This window comes from Pleurodeles waltl, chromosome 1_2 (genome assembly GCF_031143425.1).
Source record: "Pleurodeles waltl isolate 20211129_DDA chromosome 1_2, aPleWal1.hap1.20221129, whole genome shotgun sequence".
Lineage (NCBI taxonomy): Eukaryota > Metazoa > Chordata > Amphibia > Caudata > Salamandridae > Pleurodeles > Pleurodeles waltl.
In genome coordinates this window covers 1,022,403,971-1,022,423,259 of record NC_090437.1, presented here as the reverse complement: position 1 = coordinate 1,022,423,259, position 19,289 = coordinate 1,022,403,971, and the positions used below count along the sequence as shown (strand labels likewise).

At 46.2% G+C, this 19,289-nt stretch overlaps 1 protein-coding gene across 1 annotated transcript in view; it reads right to left on the bottom strand.

Moving 5' to 3' along the window:
- PDS5A (PDS5 cohesin associated factor A) overlaps window positions 1–19,289 on the bottom strand; it is an 831,005-nt gene that overhangs the window by 380,421 nt on the left and 431,295 nt on the right. Inside the window, exons 21-22 of the mRNA XM_069202018.1 lie at window positions 16,111–16,269; window positions 15,914–15,982 (exon numbers count right to left, since the gene is read on the bottom strand). Of these exons, the coding sequence (XP_069058119.1) occupies window positions 15,914–15,982; window positions 16,111–16,269 (228 nt within the window). The remainder of the gene's footprint in view (window positions 1–15,913; window positions 15,983–16,110; window positions 16,270–19,289) is intronic.

The window sequence follows — 19,289 nt, the reverse complement described above, 5'->3', positions numbered from 1 at the left end:
AGAACAAGAATAGAGAAAGATGTCCATGGAAATGAGCTACATATGAACAAGTATATACAAATATAAAGTAACTGGAACGGCCACAGGCGTCCAAAGAGGAGGGAGGGTGCATATGAATCTGCAGCACTATATTCTACGAACAGATGCTTACTGGTTAAGTACCATGTTACGTTCAATGGCATGTGGGTCTCTAGATACACATGCACTGCATACACTGTAAAGCAATCCCTCCAGAAAAGTGGTGGCTAGCCTGTGGGAGTTGCATTTGACTGGAAAAGTGTCTGTAGCACAGCTTAACCTACACTGGCTTGCTGATGTGCTAGTATATCCAAACAGTAAAGCTTTGTTAAAGTTGCGTGATGCAGACCAAGTAGCTGCCTTACAAAGGTCAGCTATAGGGATGTGTCCAAGAAAAGCCATAGCGTCTCCTTTTTCCTAGTAGAATGTGCTCTAGGAGTAACAGTTAACTGTCTCTCTGCTTTAGGATAGAAAGTCTGTATATACTTTCTATCAATCTAGCTATGCTGTTGTTGGGTAATGTAATGCCTTTGTGAGGCAGTGAAAAGGCTAGAAAGAGCTGTTTAGTTTCACTGAAGTCTTTGGTTCTGTCAATGTGAAACATAAGTGCTTGTTTAACATTTAGAGCGTGTAGAGCTTTCTGCAACAGAGGAAGACTGCGGAAAGAAGACTGGTAGCTCATTGGATTGGTTGATATGGAACGGAGAAGCCACTTTAGGAAGGAACCTCAGGTTTGTGTGAATTTGGAAGAAAGATTCTTCCAAAGTTACGGCCTAAAACTCACTAACACGTCGGAATGATGTGATGGCAAATAAGAACACCATTTAGCTGCAAGATATAAGGGAATAGAAGTGTACGCTAAATTTCCTTTCTGTAAATGGAGCTAATAAACAATGTCTTGAACAGTAACTTTAATGGGACTAATACGTTTGGGTTTGGCAGTAGCATACAAAAATTCCATTTTGCAGCATAGCATGTTCTGGTTGTGGGTCAATGCGCTTCTTTGAGAATATCCATCCACTCAGCAGCAGTTTCTAAATAATCAAACTTTATGACTTCAGGATACATTTTGCAAGGTTAATTGACTTGGGGTCTGGATGTCTTATCTGTCCTTGATTTTGAGTTAGAAATTCCAGCCTGCTGGAGATTTTTTTTTGGGGGGGTACTGCTGAGCGGTCCGGAAGTGGAAAGAACCATGGTTGACACATCCAAATGGGAGATACAAGGATCATGGTGAGAGATGTTTGTTTGATCCTCCAAACCAGAAAAGGTATCAAAGGGAGAGGTGGGAAGGGTAAGCAAATATCCATACCTCGAGGCGAAGCTTGGGCAATTTGCATTCTCTTTGCATTCTCTTCTGTGGCAAAAAAGGTCTACCTGAGGAGTTCCCTACTTCAGCAAGCATTTTTGAAGGACTTGCATGTGGAGTTCCCATTTGTGGACTTGTTGCTGCATCCTGTCCATTCCTAGGAGATACACTACCAAAAGGTGAATGTGGTGGTGGTGTGTCCTCTTCCATATCGTCAGAGAGTTGTGACAATTGGGACGACAGTATTCCCCCTTGTTTCTATAAGTAATACATGGCTGTCATGTTGTCCATGCAAACAGACAACCTTGTGAGACAAGTGAGAAACGCCTTCAACCATGTTTGAAGCTCATAGTAACTGATGACTAGGGACTGGCGAACTGGATCTCAGAGGCCCTGTCCAGTGAAGTCTTGAAGGTGAGCACCCCTATCCATCAATGATGAATCTGTGGTGAGAATGACTCGAGGCACAACGTCCAGGAAAGGCCACCCTTTCAACAGGTTGGCGGTGTTCCACCATTGCAGACAGCAGTTGAGTATGGCGGAGTAACAACACTAGATCATCTAGGTGACACTGCGATTGAGATCACTGATGAGCCATACTGCTTTAGGGGACGCATACGGAGTCTCGCATGGGAAACCACGGTAATGCAGGGGGCCATCATCCCTAAACAGGCGCATAATAGTCCTGATTGTGTGAAGGGAGCTGGGTTCTGGTTGCAGTACCCTATGGGAGTCTGGCTCAGTTTATGGCATACACCTATGGAGTGGCACCCTATGCTGAGCCCAGGAAACCCCTAACAATAGTGTTTTGGTACTAGATAACCAAAGCTCTCTAGGGGTAGCTGTGGAGAGCAGCCCAGGCCTATCAAGGAGGAGTGTAAAGCACTTACAATACCACAGGAGTCAGTCAGTTATGTTCACACAAGAAGGAACCACACGAAGTGTTACAAAAAAAGTATTCTTTATTATAACACTAGTACTATCCTAACATTGGTGTATCTCCACTTGGAGATATCTACACACAAAAAATATACTTAGAAACAAACCGAAAAATAATAGAAATACATGGAGCCTTATTTTGGGGGGTGGGGGGGTGGGGGGGCAACTATATACTAAGAAAATTGTATAAGAATGGTGGTGCCCAACCAAGGTAAGTGTGTTAGGATCCCAGGGGCTGGGGGGTTACGAAATCACCCAAGATAAGTAATAAAAATCCCCCAGGCGTCCGTCCTGTGTTAGACTCATAGGTACACAGGACTGTCACGGTTGGAGTTTTCAGGATTCAGGACCATTCCCAGAGGACCCTGAAGAAAACCAGTTGGCACAAGGAAGGTTCGATAGTGCCCCTACCCATGGATACCCAGGAAAGTGGAGTACCTACACCAGGGAGCCCAGGTGCACAGGGGTAAGGAGACGTCAGAAACCTTCGTTAGAGTCAGTGGGAGCCTTGTTGGTCCAGCAACTGTCGAAACCGTGGACCAGGTCAGTGGAACCCAAAGGTGGATTTCGTAAAACAAGGACCTGAAAAAGAAACGGACAGAGTCCAGACCGCTCGGAGATGTCCAGGCGGTGCAGGTAGGCAATGCCCACCCTTCAATGGTGCCATGGACCTTTACAAACCTTCAGTTACCCAGTCAAGCCAAGGAATGCCTTAACTTGGGTTTGGGTTGTTGGAGCTTACCAGCCCAGAATAGTCTGGATCCTGGGTTGGAGTGGTTGAACTTAGCCACCAAATACCAGGTGCCCCAACTATACATCCTGACCCTATCCTACCAGGAACGTGCTTGCCTTGATAGTGTATGAAAGTGCCTCTTTTGATGCCACTTTTTGCCTGGGTTCTGCTGCAATTTCAACTGGAAGTGCATTGGGTCCCTGCTAAACAGGTGCCCAGTGCCAGATCTCTTTCCCTAAAACTACTATTGTTTTTCCCCAATTGGCAAACCTTTAGCTACCACTATAAATGCTTAGTAAATGGTACAGCTGGTACATAGGGCATTGGGTACTAAAGGAAATCTCATGAGGGCTGCAGCACAAAATGTGCCACCCTCAGGGACCCTCCTCACTAAGTGCACACAGTGCTGCTTTCGCAGGCTGCGTGTCTTAGTGCAGAGCTAAAATGAAAACACAACATAGCACACAGCCTGTGTGCCCTGTCCCCTTTACACTGTATGCAATATATGTAAGACAACCTTCTAGCAGACTTCCAGCCCTAAAGGCAGAGTGCATTACATTGCATGTGAGGGCATACCTGCATGAGCAAATATGCCCCTGCTACGTATGTGACGATTCTCAGACGTAATAAGTGAACAGTGAAGCCATTTTAAGTACATAAGCTGGACACTGGTCAGTAAGAGGTCCCCTAGCTAGATAATGGCTTCACTGACAAATAGGGATGTTCGGCATCAAACATCTCTTATTAATAAATATCCAGTGATGGGTTTATTAATACATGCACTCAGAGGGCACCTTAGAGGTGCCCCCTGGAAACCTACCAACTCCTAGTGTGGGCTGATACTGCCCACCAGGAGTGAAAAATGCAGATTTTTTTTTGCTCCTGGAGTCACGCCTAAATGCCAGTACCCTGATGTGAGATCAAAAGTACTTATATTTGGCTGATCCCAACCAGTGAAGGGAGTTAATCAGCTCTTGGAATTGGGTAGGCATCTGTCTTGGTTACTGCACTGAAATCTCTAGTCTACAGAGAACCTCAACTCTTTCTTTCCACCCTAGGAATGATATTTGAGGACTAGCATGACTGGGCTGTCCCAGGGACTCCGAGTGCTCAATGACTCCCAATTCCAGCATCTTGCTCATCCCAGCTTTGATGCTCTCCTTGACATGGTCAGATTGTATGCAGATTTTGGTTTTGACAAGTAAACTGTCTCGAGTGTCCACATCATGGGTACAACAGGTAGTTCTGCCAGTGGTGAAGGAGAAGAGTTCAGCAAGCTGGTGCAGGACCTGCCTGCAGTCAGTCTGCTGCTGGTCAGACAGGGTGTCAGAAAAGACTACTCCCTCAACTAAGCCATCCTTGGGATTGTTGGAGAGGAGATAAGGGAGAGACTCACTCAATTTCCTGTCCCTCATCCGTGACCGTGAGCATGGTCACCTCAGCTCAGTAATGAAAGGGTTTCAGGCAGTTTACATGGATTACCCTTTTGGTATTCCTGCAAGTGCCAAAGCCCAGCTAGGTGACTTTCACTTTCTTCTCTAGAATGGGGTAGGGTCCACTCCACCTGTCTTGGAGGGCCCAGGTGGCCACAGGCTCCAAAACCCATACCTTTTACCCAGGTTGGTATACAACCAGTGCAGCTTTTTGGTCAAACCAGAGATTTTGGAGCTCTTGGCTGAACTCAGGAATTTTCTTTGCTTTTTTCCTGTACTCAGCCATCCTTGAACATAGGCCAAGCATATAATCCACTATGTCCTGCTTGGGCACTCTGGGAGATCCTTCTTCTACAAGACAAAGTGGCCCGCTAACAGGATGACCAAACAAAAGTTCAAATGTGGAGAAACCCACTACTTTCTCAGGCTCCTCCATTTAGGCAAAAAACAGACAAGGGAGTAAGAAACCCCATCTCCTCAGTTTTGCAGGGAGCCCACCTATCAAGCCTTTGAGAGTCTTGTTAATTCTCTTAACAAGACAATTGCATTGGGAGTGATATGTAGTTGGGAACTTAAAAGTCTCACCGAATTCGGCCCACATGTGCTTCAGCAGCCAGACATGAAGTTAGTATCTCTGTCTCAGACACCACCCCAGTAAGAAAGCCCACTCTGGAAAATTTACCAATGAGGGCCATAGCTATTGCAGTAGAAGTCCTGGGGCGGGGGGGTGCTTCTGGGTACGTGGTGGCATGCTCCACTACCACCAGTATAAATCTGTTCCCTGATGAGGTTGAAGGGTCAAGGGGACCAACACTGTCAATCCCAACCCTTTCAAAAGGGAACCCCAGCTACTGGAAGGGAAATTAAGGGTGCCTTTGGTTGTCCACCTGTCTTGCCACTGGCTTGCCAGGTGATGCAGAAGTAACAAAACTCCTTTACTTTCTGGGACTTTCCTGGCCAGGAGAAGTGGTTGAACAACCAACTCCATGTTTTTGTCTGGCCAAGATGCCCAGCTAAGGGGTTATCATAGACCTGTATTAGGAGAAAGGCTCTGCATTTCTGAGGCACTACCAGTCTCCTGGTGGCACAGGTTTGAGGTTTCAGGCTGCAGTATACAGGAGCCCCTCCTCACAATATGTCCTGTAGATACCACTAACAAACCTTTTTTCCTATGCAGCAGCCTGCTGCCTCAGGCCTTCATGAGTGGGAATGGTTTGTTGTCCCTGGCTCAGATCTTCCCTGAGGATCACCCTGGTTCTAGGAGCTCTGTAAGACCCAAGCTCCTGAGGCTTAGTTCCCTCTGGCGATGTTAGGTCTTCTCCCTGAGGAGAGAGATTCTGCTCTGTGATCTGCTCCCTCAGGCATCCTGTCCTTTCTCTTGGTAGGTTGGGCCAATATTCCACGCTCTAACTCTACTTTGTCACCCTGTGCTTTGCTTTCTGCTCTGGTTTTGATGCACACCCACTCAGAGCTACCCAGCATAGCTACATAGGTCTTTCTTTCAACCTCAGCCCAGGCTGAGGAATCCATATCATTCCATAACAGTCATTGGACAGGAATAGCAGGAAGTACCACCACCTTCTGTGGCCAGTTACCCCCTCCCCATTCTAAGGACACCACTGCCCTGTGATGGACCTTAACCTGATTGTCAGCGGTGAGATTAGTATGTGTCTTTCCAGAAAGATACTGGTCTGATGACACCAGTTGCTTTGACACCAAGGTAACTCTGGCACCAGTATCTCTCAGTGCTTCAACCTGAATTGCATTTATATAAGGCTGTTGTCCATATCTCTCCAGACTACTGGGCCAGACAGCCAGGGCAGCTGCATCTACCTCACCCTCTGAGAATGAAGTTACCTCAGTAGGCTCACTGACCTGGTCAGGGCCTACTTGGAACCCCATCTGGAGACTTACCACTACATGTACTGCAGGTGCACTAGATGATTTTTTTTGTTAGGACTGTTAAGATGTCCAGTTAGGTGTCCTTTGGTTTCGCAGTTATGGCACAAAGCCTTTCTAGGATCCCAATGTACTCCCCATCCTGTGCATGTTTTTGGGGGGCTATATAAGAGCTTCCTTTTGTACTTATTTTGGGTACCCTCTTTTCTGGGGGGGGTTGGATGGGTGGCCTTGTTGGATTGCTTTGTGTGGTCTCCCACAACTGTGGACTGCCTTCTTCCCAATTTCTTGAGGAGAACGTGGACCTAGTCTACCAGGCAAATTTTCCTGCACACAATTACTCAACAGATGCTCTTTCATTACTAAATTGTAAGGACCTTCATAATCATGCACACTTTTACCTCTTAACCAGCCACCTAGTGTCTTCAATGAGAAGTCCAAAAAATCAAAATTGTGGTTTGTCAAGTTTTCTGGCAACACAGGCCCTCTCATAGGCTATGAACTATTTGGGGATACCATCACCTTATTTATATTTGGGGACAATCCCTTTGGGATTTTAGAGTCATTGTGCTCTATTCTGCCCCTAATTTAAAAATTGCTGCCACCATCCGTGGGTGCTAAACCAATTTCTCTTCTCTTTTTCTGTTTGTAAAGAAATGCCTTCCTTGGCATGGTTACCCCCTGACCTTTTGCCTTTTGTTGATGCCAGTTATGATTGAAAGTGTGCTGGGACCCTGCTAACCAGGCCCCAGCACCTGTGTTCTTTCCCTAAACTGTAGCTTTGTTACCACAATTGGCACAGCCCTGACACACAGATAAGTCCCTTGTGAAAGGTACCCCTGGTACCATTCAGCACATGCACACTGCCTCACCGCTTGACGGTGCTGGTGGGGAGAAAATGACTAAGTCGACATGGCACTCCCCTCAGAGTGCCATGCCCACCTCACACTGCCTGTGGCATAGGTAAGTCACCCCTCTAGCAGGCCATACAGCCCTAAGGCAGGGTGCACTATACCACAGGGGAGGGCATATGTGCATGAGCACTATGCCCCTACAGTGTCTAAGCCAAACCTTAGACATTGTAAGTGCAGGGTAGCCATAAAGAGTATATGGTTTGGGAGGTTGTCAAACACGAACTCCACAGTTCCATAATGGCTACACTGAAATCTGGGAAGTTTGGTATCAAACTTCTCAGCACAAGAAATGCACACTAATGCCAGTGTGGGATTTATTGTAAAATGCACCCTGAGGGCATCTTAGAGATGCCCCCTGAATACCAGTTCGACTCCTAGTGTTAGGCTGACCAGTTTCTGCCGGCCTGCCGAGTTGCTGGTCACATGGGGAGAGTGCCTTTGTCACTCTGTGGTCAGGAACAAAGCCTGTACTGGGGGGAGGTGCTTCTCACTTCCCCCTGCAGGAACTGTAACACCTGGTGGTGAGCCTCAAAGGCTCATGCCTTTTGTTACAGCACCCCAGGGCATCCCAACTAGTGGAGATGCCCGCTCCTCAGGCCACTGCCCCCACTTTTGGCAGCAGGGCTGGAGGAGATAATGAGGAAAACAAGGAGGAGCCACCCACCAGTCAGGACAGCCCCTAAGGTGTCCTGAGTTGAGGTGACCCCTGCATTTAGAAATCCTCCATCTTGGTTTTGGAGGATTCCCCCAAAAGGAATAGGGATGTTTCTTCCCCTACCCCTTCCCCCCTCAGGGAGGAGGCACAAGGAGGGTGTAGCCACCCTCCAGGACAGTAGCTATTGGCTACTGCTCCCCAGACCTAAATACACCCCTAAATGTAGTATTTAGGGGCGACCCTGAACCCAGGAAATCAGATTCCTGCAACCTACAAGATGAAGGACTGCTGACCTGAAAGCCCCGCAGAGACAACTGACTTGGCCCCAGCCCTACCGGCCTGTCTTCAGAACCTGCACAGCAACGCATCCGACAGGGACCAGTGACCTCTGAGGACTCAGAGGACAGCCCTGAACCCAAAGGACCAAGAAACTCCATAGAACAGCGGCACTGTTAAAAAACTGCAACAACTTTGCAACTTTAAAGCAACTTTCAAATAACTCTCTTACCGCCGGAAGCATAAGACTTCACACTCTGCACCCAATGCCCCCGGCTCGAGCTCCAGAGAACAGCGCAGATAGGACTACCAGGCGCAACGTGGGTAACCTGAGGTGTCCCCCCCCCCCCCCTTCACCCACACAACGCCGCCTGCAGAGAGCATCCAGAGGCTCCCCCTGACCGCGACTGCCTGGTAACAAGGAACCTGACGCCTGGACCAACCATTGCATCTGCAGCCCCAGGACCAAGAGGAACCACCCTCCTCCAGTGCAGGAGTGACCAGCAAGCAGGCCTCTTCCTAGCCCAGTCGGTGGCTGGCCAATGAAGCCCCCCCTATGCCCTGCCTGTATCACCTAAGTGACCCCCAGGTCCCTCCATTGCTTTCAATAGCAAACCCAACGCCTACTTTGCACACTGCACCCGGCCACCCCTGTGCAGCTGAGGGTGTTTTTTGTGTGCCTATTTTTGTCTCCCCCCTCCCCCAGTGCTCTACAAAACCCCCCTGGTCTGCTCCCTGAGAACGCAGGTACTTACTTGCTAGCAGAATGGAACCGGAGCACCCCTGTTCTTCATAGGCGCCTGTGTGTTTTGGGCCCTCCTTTCACCTCTGCACCTGACAGGCCCTGTGTTGCCGGTGTGGTGACTTGGGGTTGCCTTGAACCCCCAACGGTGGGCTGCCTATGCCCAGGAGGCTGACTGTGTAAGTGCCTTATTACCTGAGAAACCTAAACAAACTCATCGCCCCAGGAACTGTTGATTTTTGCAGTGTCCACTTTTAAAATAGCTTATTGTCAAAATAACCTAAACTGTGTGTACTACAGTTTTAAATCAAAGTTCTCTACTTACCTGTGTGAAGTACCTTGCATTTTATGTACTTACCTCAAATCTTGAAGTTTGTGGTTCTAAAATAAAGAAAATATATTTTTCTATATAAAAACTATTGGCCAGGAGTAAGTCTGAGTGTGTGTTCCTCATTTATTGCCTGTGTGTGTACAACAAATGCTTAACACTACCCTCTGATAAGCCCACTGTTCGACCACACTACCATAAAATAGAGCATTAGAATTATCTACTTTTGCCACTATCAACCTCTAAGGGGAACCCTTGGACTCTGTGCACACTGTCTCTCACTTTGAGATAGTATATACAGAGCCAACTTCCTACAACTCTCACTTCCCAGACACAATCAACTCAGACTAGGCAGCAAGTGGATCACACCCTGCCAAACCAGCCAATCCAAAAGATACCGCCATAAAAGCCAGCTGGTTCATCGCGGCACTACAATCCACCAAATGCAACTGCAAACAATTATAACGGAAGTGGGGCACCAGCAAAGAGGCAAGAGATCACATCACCTTCAAAACAGCACTCAACCAGTGCCACCACCTCCTGAAAGAAACAAAAAAAAGAATGCTCTAGCAGACCACATAGAAGCCAGTACAAACTGCAGCAAGGAGCTCTTTGCAATAGTGAAAAAGTTCTCCAACCCTGCAGCCACCAAGAACCACATCACCCTGTAGGAAAGTGCCACTGTTGGCATGGTTACCCCCCCCCCCAAACACTTTCTGCCTAATGTTGATGCCAACTTTGATTGAAAGTGTGCTGTGACCCTGCTAACCAGGCCCCAGCACCAGTTTCCTTTCCCTAAAACTGTACCTTTGTTTCCATTATTGGCACAGCCCTGGCACACAGTTAAGTCCCTTGTAAAAGGTACCTCTGATACCAAGGGCTCTGTGGCCAGGGAAGGTCTCTTAGGGCTGCAGCATGTATTATGCCGCCCTAGGGGAGCGCTCACTCAGCACATGCACACTGCCTTGCAGCTTGTGTGTGCTGGAGGGGAGAAAGAGACAGTCGACATGTCACCCCTCTCAGGGTGACATGCCCGCCAACCACTGCCCGCAGCCCAAAGGCAGGGTGCACTATGCCACAGGGGAGGGCATAACTGCATGAGCAATATGCCCTTCCAGTGCCTAAGTCCATTCTAAACATTGTAAGTGCAGTGTAGCCATATTGAGTAAATGGTCTGGGAGTTTGTCATTACGAACATAATGGCTTCATGGAATACTGGGAAGTTTGGCATCTAACTCCTCAGCACAATAAACCCACACTGATGGCAGTGTGGAATTTATTGAAAAATGCACACTTAGAGATGCCCCCTGAATGTTAGCCAAACTGCTAGTGTAAGACTGGCCGGTCTGTGCCTGCCTGCCACTTTCAGACAAGTTTCTGACCACATGGGGTGATTGCCTTTGTGCACTCTGTGGTCAGAAACAAAGCCTTTCCTGGGTGGAGGTGCTTCACACCTCCCCCTCGCAGGAACTATAACACCTGGCGGTGAGCCTCAAAGGCTCAAGCCTTGGGTTACAGTGCCCCAGGGCACTCCAGCTAGTGGAGATGCCGCCCCCGACAAAGCCCCACTTTTGGCAGCAAGTCCAGCGGGAACATTAGGGAAAACAGGGAGGAGTGACCACTCCAGCCAGGACCACCCCTGAGGTGTCCAGAGCTGAGGTGACTCCCTCCTTGCAGAATCCTCCATCTTGGTTTGGAGGACATGGACCAATAGGGATCGGAATGTGCCTCCTTCCCCAAAGGGAGTGGGCATAAGGAGGGTGTAGCCACCCTCTGCAACATTAGCTACTGCCTTCTGACCCTTAAAACGCCCCTAAATCTAGGATTTAAGGGCCTCCATGAAACCAGCTCACCAGATTCCTGGTGACCTACAAGAAGGACTGCTAAGCTGAAACCCCAAGCAGAGAAGAAGGAAGACAACTGCTTTGGCCCCAGCCCTCCCGGTCTGTCTCCTGCTTTAAGGAACCTGAAAAAAGCCCAGCGATGCGTCCAGCATGCCTAACGACCTCTACCAACTCGAGGACTGCCCTGCACCCAAAAGGACCAAGAACACATGAGGACAGCGGCTCTGTCTGAAGAAACCTACAACTAAGGACTCCCACCTCACTCCAGATGCGCGAGTCTTGACCCCTGTGAACCAGACACCCACACAGCGCATGTCCAGGAGGTTCACCTAGCAAGAGAGGGTCCCCAGGTGATTGCAAGCAAGTGCCCACCCTGTGTTGACCTCTCCACGACGACACCTGCAGAGGGAATCCCAAGGTCCCCCCTGACCACGAAGCTCCAGACGAAGATATCTGATGCCTAGGAACACACTGCACCGGCAGCCACCAAGCCTTGGAGAAACCGACCCCCAGTGCCTCAACGTTCAGCAGGCAGCCCTCCTCTCTATCCGACTGGTGGTGTGCCCGAGACACCCCCTTTGGAGCTCGCCTGAGCCTCCTCATAGACCAGCATTGGAAACCTGACATCCTGTTTGTACCCTACACCCGGCCGCCCTTGTGCCACTGAGGGTATGTGCTTGGTGCCTACTTGTGGCCCCTTCAGTGCTTTTGTAATCCTCCATGGTCTGTCCTCTGAGCCTCGGATACTTACCTGCAGGCAGGCCTGATTCCAAGTACCACCGTCTCCTTAGAAGTCAGTCAAAGATCTTTATTCGGCAATTGCCATAAAAGTACAGATAAAATCACATATCCAAGTGAGCAGGCAACAGAATAAAGAACAAATTTGAAAACAGCTCAAAAGATCATATCATACATAGATTACAAAAAAAGAGCACAAAATAGTCTAATCCAAATTCCTCTTTCACGGATATTCCAATAATTCTTATCAAAACATTTACTAGTATCAAAATATAATACCAAAGATTTTAAATACCCTAAAATATAATAGAAATCCTTACTCCATATAGAATAAGACTATCCTAAACCACATATGTAGTATAAAATTCTAAACAAAACAGATTTTAAAAATAGCATAAGTAGATTAATAAATTACAAAATGTTAATACCGGTTCCTAATAGCAATAGATGATCTAATAAAATGTAATACCTGAAAACAAATCTTGACATTTGATAATTTCTGAAAATATATCAAGGCTTCCTTATAATGGATGGGTCTTAATGTACGTAAAATTGTTAAGATAAAAACGTTTCTAGGAGTAGCGTAAAGGGAACAAAAAAGAAAAAAGTATTAAGCATCGCAGGGGCAAGGTGGTAAATCTTTTTGCCAGATACACTGATTGGAAAAGGCCACCTTAAAATTAATCAAATTCAGTCTAAATAGAGTTAAGAGAATATATTTTTGGACATGAAAATCAAGTCAAATAGGGTTCTATGTGTGAGGCCGTAACAATCTGAGTATAGGAATCCAAAGATTTCAGTTATAAACAATTATGAAGTCTTATGTCTAAAGAATGCTCAGAATGACATGATTTCAACAGAGACCTTACAGTTGTGGTTAGCAATTGTGGTTCTTCAAACATATACCTAAGCCTCAGCTTGTCAAAAGATGATCGCAAATACGAGTGCCAGGGAATCCTGTTCGAATTGGCCAACTGTATGCACTCAGTAATACATTCCTGCACAAGACGTGCCGCTGGATTCGTCCAACATCTAATCCACAACAAAAGGGGGGCAATAGAGACCGTGTCCTCTAAAAAGCATTGGCCCACCTCCTCGTGGCTAATGATGTTTGCTATATGTTATGTTACTAGATCTTATATAGCGCAAACTACCCGGAGGCCTCGTAGTGCTGATCAGACTAAAAGATAAAACAAACTGGAGGAATATTACGACTTCTATAGGGAGAGGTACTGGCTAGCTATTAGAATTTCGGAAAGCCATTAAAACTTGGTTATTCTATCTCCTGAGTCATCATACAAATGTTCATTGGCAGAGAGTTCCAGAGTTTAGCTCCCTGGTACTTCAAGGATCTTCCTCCCCAAGATATTCTCTTTACTTTGGGCTTTAGAAGCCAATCTCAAGACCCTTGTAGATGTGTAGAATGAGACTAATGATTTTAGATGAGGAGGGGCCCCTTTATATAGAAATCTGTGCTATGTTTGCTATACACTTGGGTACCATCAGTATCCTGCGCATAAATTTATTCTCAATACGCTGGAGAGTGGGTACTTTGATGTGACCCCCAGACACCAGCCCCATATAGGGCTGCTGAGACACACTTGGAATTATACAGCATCATGATCTGACGGTCTATGACAAAGTTTCGAGTAAAACGAAAAATCGCTTCAATATTCCTTGCCATTTGTTGGGTCTTAAATTTAAGCAGAGTATTCCAAAGCATGGAAGAACTTATATGCATACCTAAGTAACAAAAATTCCTCACCTTATTAATGATATTGCCCCCCATAGCAAATTGTTTAGATTTTGTTTTTCGGGGGCCGCATGTCATAACAAATGTCTTAGAATAATTAACTTTCAAATCAAGGTCCAGCATGAAGTTCAAAAAGAGGTCCAACAGGCCTTGTAAACCATTTGCAGTGCGGGCAATAAGTACAGCATCGTCTGCATATATTAAAACTGGGAGCAATCTCTGACCCATCTTTGGTACATCTTTCCCGTTTTTTATCTAAAAGTCATACAGCCCATTTATATATATCAGAAAAAGAAAGGGGGCTAAAATACATCCCTGTCTTACTCCCCTAAATGAGGAAATGGGGGCGGTTCTCTGTCCCAATGGGCCAAACTGAACTGAAACCTTTAAATCCATATGGAGACGCTTTATAAGTTCCAATAGGGTCGCATCGCACCCCACGGTTTCCATGATTTGCCATAACTTCTCCCTATTTACCAAGTCAAATGCGCTGGATAAATCAATAAAGGCCATATGAATTGACTCCCTTTTGGCAGTTACGTATTTACTTAGAAGCTCATGTTAAAATGGCTCCACTTTGACCTCTGCACCTTTGCCGACCCGTGTTGCTGGTGGTGGATGTTTGGGGTTAACTTGAATCCCAACCGGTGGACTTCCTAAAACCCGGAGACTGAAGCTGTAAGTGTTGTACTTACCTGTAAAACAACCTAACATTTCTTCACCCTCAGGAACTGTTTCTGAAAATTCTACAAAGTGTCCACTTTTAAAACAGATTATTGCCAATAATTCAAAAACTGTATTACTTAATTATTTCAAACAAAGTACTGTTGATACCTGTGTGAAATACAAAACGTTTGCAACTTGAATCTTGTGGTTCAAAAAATAAAAAAAATACATTTTACAATATTAAAACCATTGGTCTTGAGTTAACATCATTGAGTGTGTGCTGCTTCTATTTTCTGTGTGTGTACAACAAATGCTTTACACTACCCTCTGTTAAGCCTAACTGTTCCACCACACTACCACAAAACGAGCATCAGTATTATCTACTTTAGCCTCTGTTAAGCCCCTGGGGAACTCCTGGACTCTGTGCACACTGTATCTTACATTGATATAGTATTTACAGATCCAGCTTCCTACACACCCCTCACAAGAACTTATTCCACAAGATTGCAGTCATCTACAAACACTTCAAACCCCAACCTGTAGCCGTCAGCAGCATCAGTTTGCTCACACCCACAAACCTCGAACACCTGCTCATCAACTGGGATCCTCTCAGAACTCAAGCTGCAATTTCCATCATGAATTCCATGCAATCTGGAGCACCCACGTACCCGTGTCCCCACCACATCTTCAACTTCAAGAGCAAGACTACTAGTGACGAGATGCCAGTTCAAGATGCTGACCCATGCATACAAAGCCTTGCACCAGTAACGACCAACATACATTAACAAACGCATGACTGACCTTCCACCATCCAACCAGACACCTACGATCCACCTCCATCTTCCTCATAGAAACCCCCGTATCCACCAAGGCAAGAAAGGATGATGGTCCTTCTTGCCCCTGGTGGCTAAAGCTTGGATCGACCTTCCCCCTCACATCAGAACTACCTCACTGCTCCAGGGAATCCAGGAAAGGACTCAAGACCTGACTGGTCGAATGAACAGAGCACCATGAAGCAGCTACCAACCCCAGTGTTTTAAGACCCACCTGGGTGATTCATTGCACTTCTAAATGACTGATTGATTTGCACATCACAAAGGAAAAGTTTCTTAATTTGTTTTAGTCCCATTAAAATGTGTTTCATCACACTTCAGCATTACGAAAAAAGTGCTCCATTTTTGCTTTTCTAACTGCTGATATATTCTGAAACATGTACAGGTATCTAAATCTTGTGTTACAAAAGTGATATCCTACAGCCTTTCCTTTCACACTCCCTGTGCCCCAGCAAGACTGTCACACAGTTCACTTTAAAAATTAGTCTCACTTTGCAGTTAGAAATAGAAAAGTAAAGACCAGTTCCCATGTTAAAAGAATTAGCAGCAATCAGCCTGACATCGGGCCTCTGTCTCTGAAGCATAGCAAACACAACAAGGTAAATACAAAACATAAATGCAATTTTATTTATTTCTCTTTTGCAATCCATAGGAAATCGGCTGGGGACTCAGTTTGGTAAGCTGGTCTAGGAGCTATTTCCAGTGGGATTGCTTTCTCTCTAGACAACAGATGTAAAATTCCTTTGCTGTTCGATAGACTACCTTAAACTACTGATTAAATCGGAACAAACTATCACATACAACTGTACTGAGTGTCTCAAAGTATATCTTACCTTGGACAGTACCTCTGGGGACACCTCATCATCTGGAGACCACAATTTCCCATTTCTTTCACCGTTAGACTATAAATTGTAGAGAAAAAGTGTGTAAAACACTGGATAACAGAATATTGTTCACAATGGGTTAGAGAAATGGTTGTATGTATGACTCTGTACTAGCTACAGTTATTAAAGGTAGAAAATATATTTACCCTGTCGTTCATAAGGAGATCTTTCACTATGAAATTTGCAACCACAGACTTCATGGGTGAAGCAAACTGGTCTGGTGCCAACATAGAAATGTGACCTAAAGAAACTAAGGGAGTTACAAGCTGTTCTGGAACATCAGCATTCAGGCTTCTACTGAGTGGCTAGGGGGAGAAAAAAAGATTGGTAGTTTACCCTGGGAGAAATAAGAATCACTTCCATCATTAACACTGCTGTGCTTTAACCTAGTTATTCAGTTTTTTGCAAACTCTACAAACCAGACTGATGTCTGAAATTTCTAAACCCAGCTTGATAAAGACTAAGTTAGTTTAGTTATTTTCATAGCCCCATGTTTGAAACAGTCCCCATTAGACTAGGAGCCTCTTGCAATTTTATATATAGCAGTAAATAGATGGAATATCCCCTCATATTGGCTACCATTTGAATAAATACAAGCGCCTGATGACCAGCCTCTCCCTCTCTCACACATTATCTACTGGTGGTCCACAGTAGGTAGTTATAGTTAAGACCATGTTGAAAAAAACGTGGATTTCCTATGTTAATTTCCATAGGCGTTTTGAACATAACTGCAGCCCAAACTGCTGGACGAAATAACACCACATTTGGCAGAAACGTAGCTTTTGGTACGCAGATTATGCTTTTCAGTTATTTGGTGTAAATCAGTTATGTTGTTTTTGAGATATTAAAGGGAAAATACATTTGTATATCGACCCAATGACTTTGCGAATAATAAATGCTTGTGCAGAGAGCTGCAGAGCTCTGATTGGCTGCAAACACCTCAAACCAGGAAGTGTTGGCAGTCATCTTGTGACTTGACTTCCACGGAGTCCCAGAAACAAAAGTGGAAAACAAGACAAGGGGCCAGGGTAGGTACACCCTGACCCCTTGGCTCTTTGTGCTGGAGTCCCAGGGCAAAAAAAAAAACACTTAAAAAAATATGTATATATTCAGCTCTAATTCGTGACGTCACCGCAAATTCGTAGTAAACAACTAAAAGAATAAAACAAGCACAGACTCCTGTGCTTGTTTGATTGAAGCCCCCGGGCGGGCCAGGTCCCGGGGGCATGTTTAAAAAAATTGGAAAGGGGGGTGGGGGGGAGGGGGGGGGGGCGGGGCGGGGCGCACAGAGCCCACCCTCCTAGGCTTATTCCTGCCCTGGTGACCATCACCTCCCAGGGCAATTTGTAAGAGGGGGATTGAACCTCCCACCCCCCAAAGACCAACAACTCCCCAGGGTTGATTACAAAAATAATGAAAGGGGTCAGTTGCAGACTCCCAGCCCCGGGGACCACCACCTCCTCTGTGCTATTTTAACATTGGAGGGGGACAGCATGGCCCCCCTCATGGACCCTATAATGGCTCTGGAACCGCCAACCCCCCGGAGTCTGCTCTTGCTATGTTCGGGGGTGTCCAACCCTGGGACATAGCTATTTTCTGTGACTTGGTGACAACTGACAGTTCCCACCAAGTCACAGCAAACACTCCGCTTAGAGAAAGTGAGAGCTGTCCAACAGCTCTCACTTACTGTGAGTGGAGGTTTCCTCTGTTTTCCCTTCCCGCATACAGCGAAACCGAGGAAACAACTGCTTTTGCAGACAGGTAGCTGCATCTTTAGCAGCTCCCTGTGTGCAAAGGCAATGCCAGCTACCGAAGGAGGTGGGGAGCCAGCTGGGACCACGGGGGCCTTCAGTCTCCCCCCTGTGGTCCACAATGCGTGCCGTGCAGGGCACCGGGAGAATGGGGTCCTTGGGCCGAAACTGGCCAGGTGAGGTGGGCCAGGCACCCCGCCCCCATCTCTTTTAATATAACATTTATTTTAAAAATAATAAAAAGAAGAATATTAAAAGGCCGGGCCGCAGGGGATGGGGTCCCCAGGGCCAAAAGTGGCTAGAGGAGGAAGGATGCGTGGGCCCCATACCACAATCTCCCCTCCAAAAACCAAAATTTTTTTTTTTTTTAAGGTTAAGGTGACCAGGCCGTTCTGGCCTTGATTCTTATTTCACAGAAATTGAACCTCAACAGAAAGCTCTTACAAATATAAACGTATAAGATGCCCCTGTTAAAGTGCCACTTCTGGAAAAGACAAATGATCCTAACTTCTGGACTTGGTGAAGGTAAAGCAAGTGTGTTTACCCTGCTATTCTATATTAAACAATCTGAAATCCTCTGAGGCTGTGAATTGATCTTTCATCTACTGGAGAGCAATCAGACACTCTCACACCCAGACAAGACACTCACAGGCAGTCTCACACCCAGACACACCGATTCTCACACCTAGAGAGACCGGTCCTGCGGCCAGCTCCCACTGCACATGGCCAAAGGCCATGTGCGGCATGGGGTTGGGTGGTTAGCCGCAGGGACTGGCTGCATGCCAGGCCCTGTGGTCAACCCCCACTGAACACGGTCAAAGGCTGTGCGTGGCATGGAGTTGAGTGGTAATAAGGGGTTGGGTGCAGGGCCAAGCCATGAGTGGCAGTGATTGGATTAACTTACAGTAATGAAAATTAAACCACAGAAATTCAATGAAAAAACAAAGGTTACAGGGACATTATAGTTAGGAAATAGAATTAAAAAATGATAGAAATTCACTTAAAAAAAAAAAAAAGTTACAGGGACGTTATATATATGCTCTGAATTTACTTGCACAAAAAGATTTGTAAGATTTGTAGCCGCAAGTTTTTCAGCTTTTGAATGGATACCATACCAGTTTCTAACCAGGTGGAGGGCTGTGGATGGACTCAAACCAGAAGGTCCTGCAAGATGTAGCGGGCAAACTGGTCTTCTTGGTGGACTTCGCTGTTCAGACAATACTGCTTTGTGAAAGTATGGAGGGATGTCCAAGTAGATGTCTGGCATATGTCTCGGCAGAGACAACACGTTCTAAAGCAGTGGTAGCTGCCTTGGCCCTGGTGTAATGGGCACATAGACCTTAATACAAAACACGATCAAGCATGAGATGGTTGTAAACCTCACTAAAAGCTGATTGTCCACCTGATGGTCCTTGGTGCAATCAACTTAGATGCAGTGTGCCCCTCTTAGGGTCCAAGCGATGGAGCCTCTCCTCCTCAGAGGGGTAAAATAGAACAGTTCACCGACAGTGTGATGGTTTGGCAGACGAGGAGAAAGTCCTAGTATGTAGAACCAGTTTATCAGGAAAAACGAC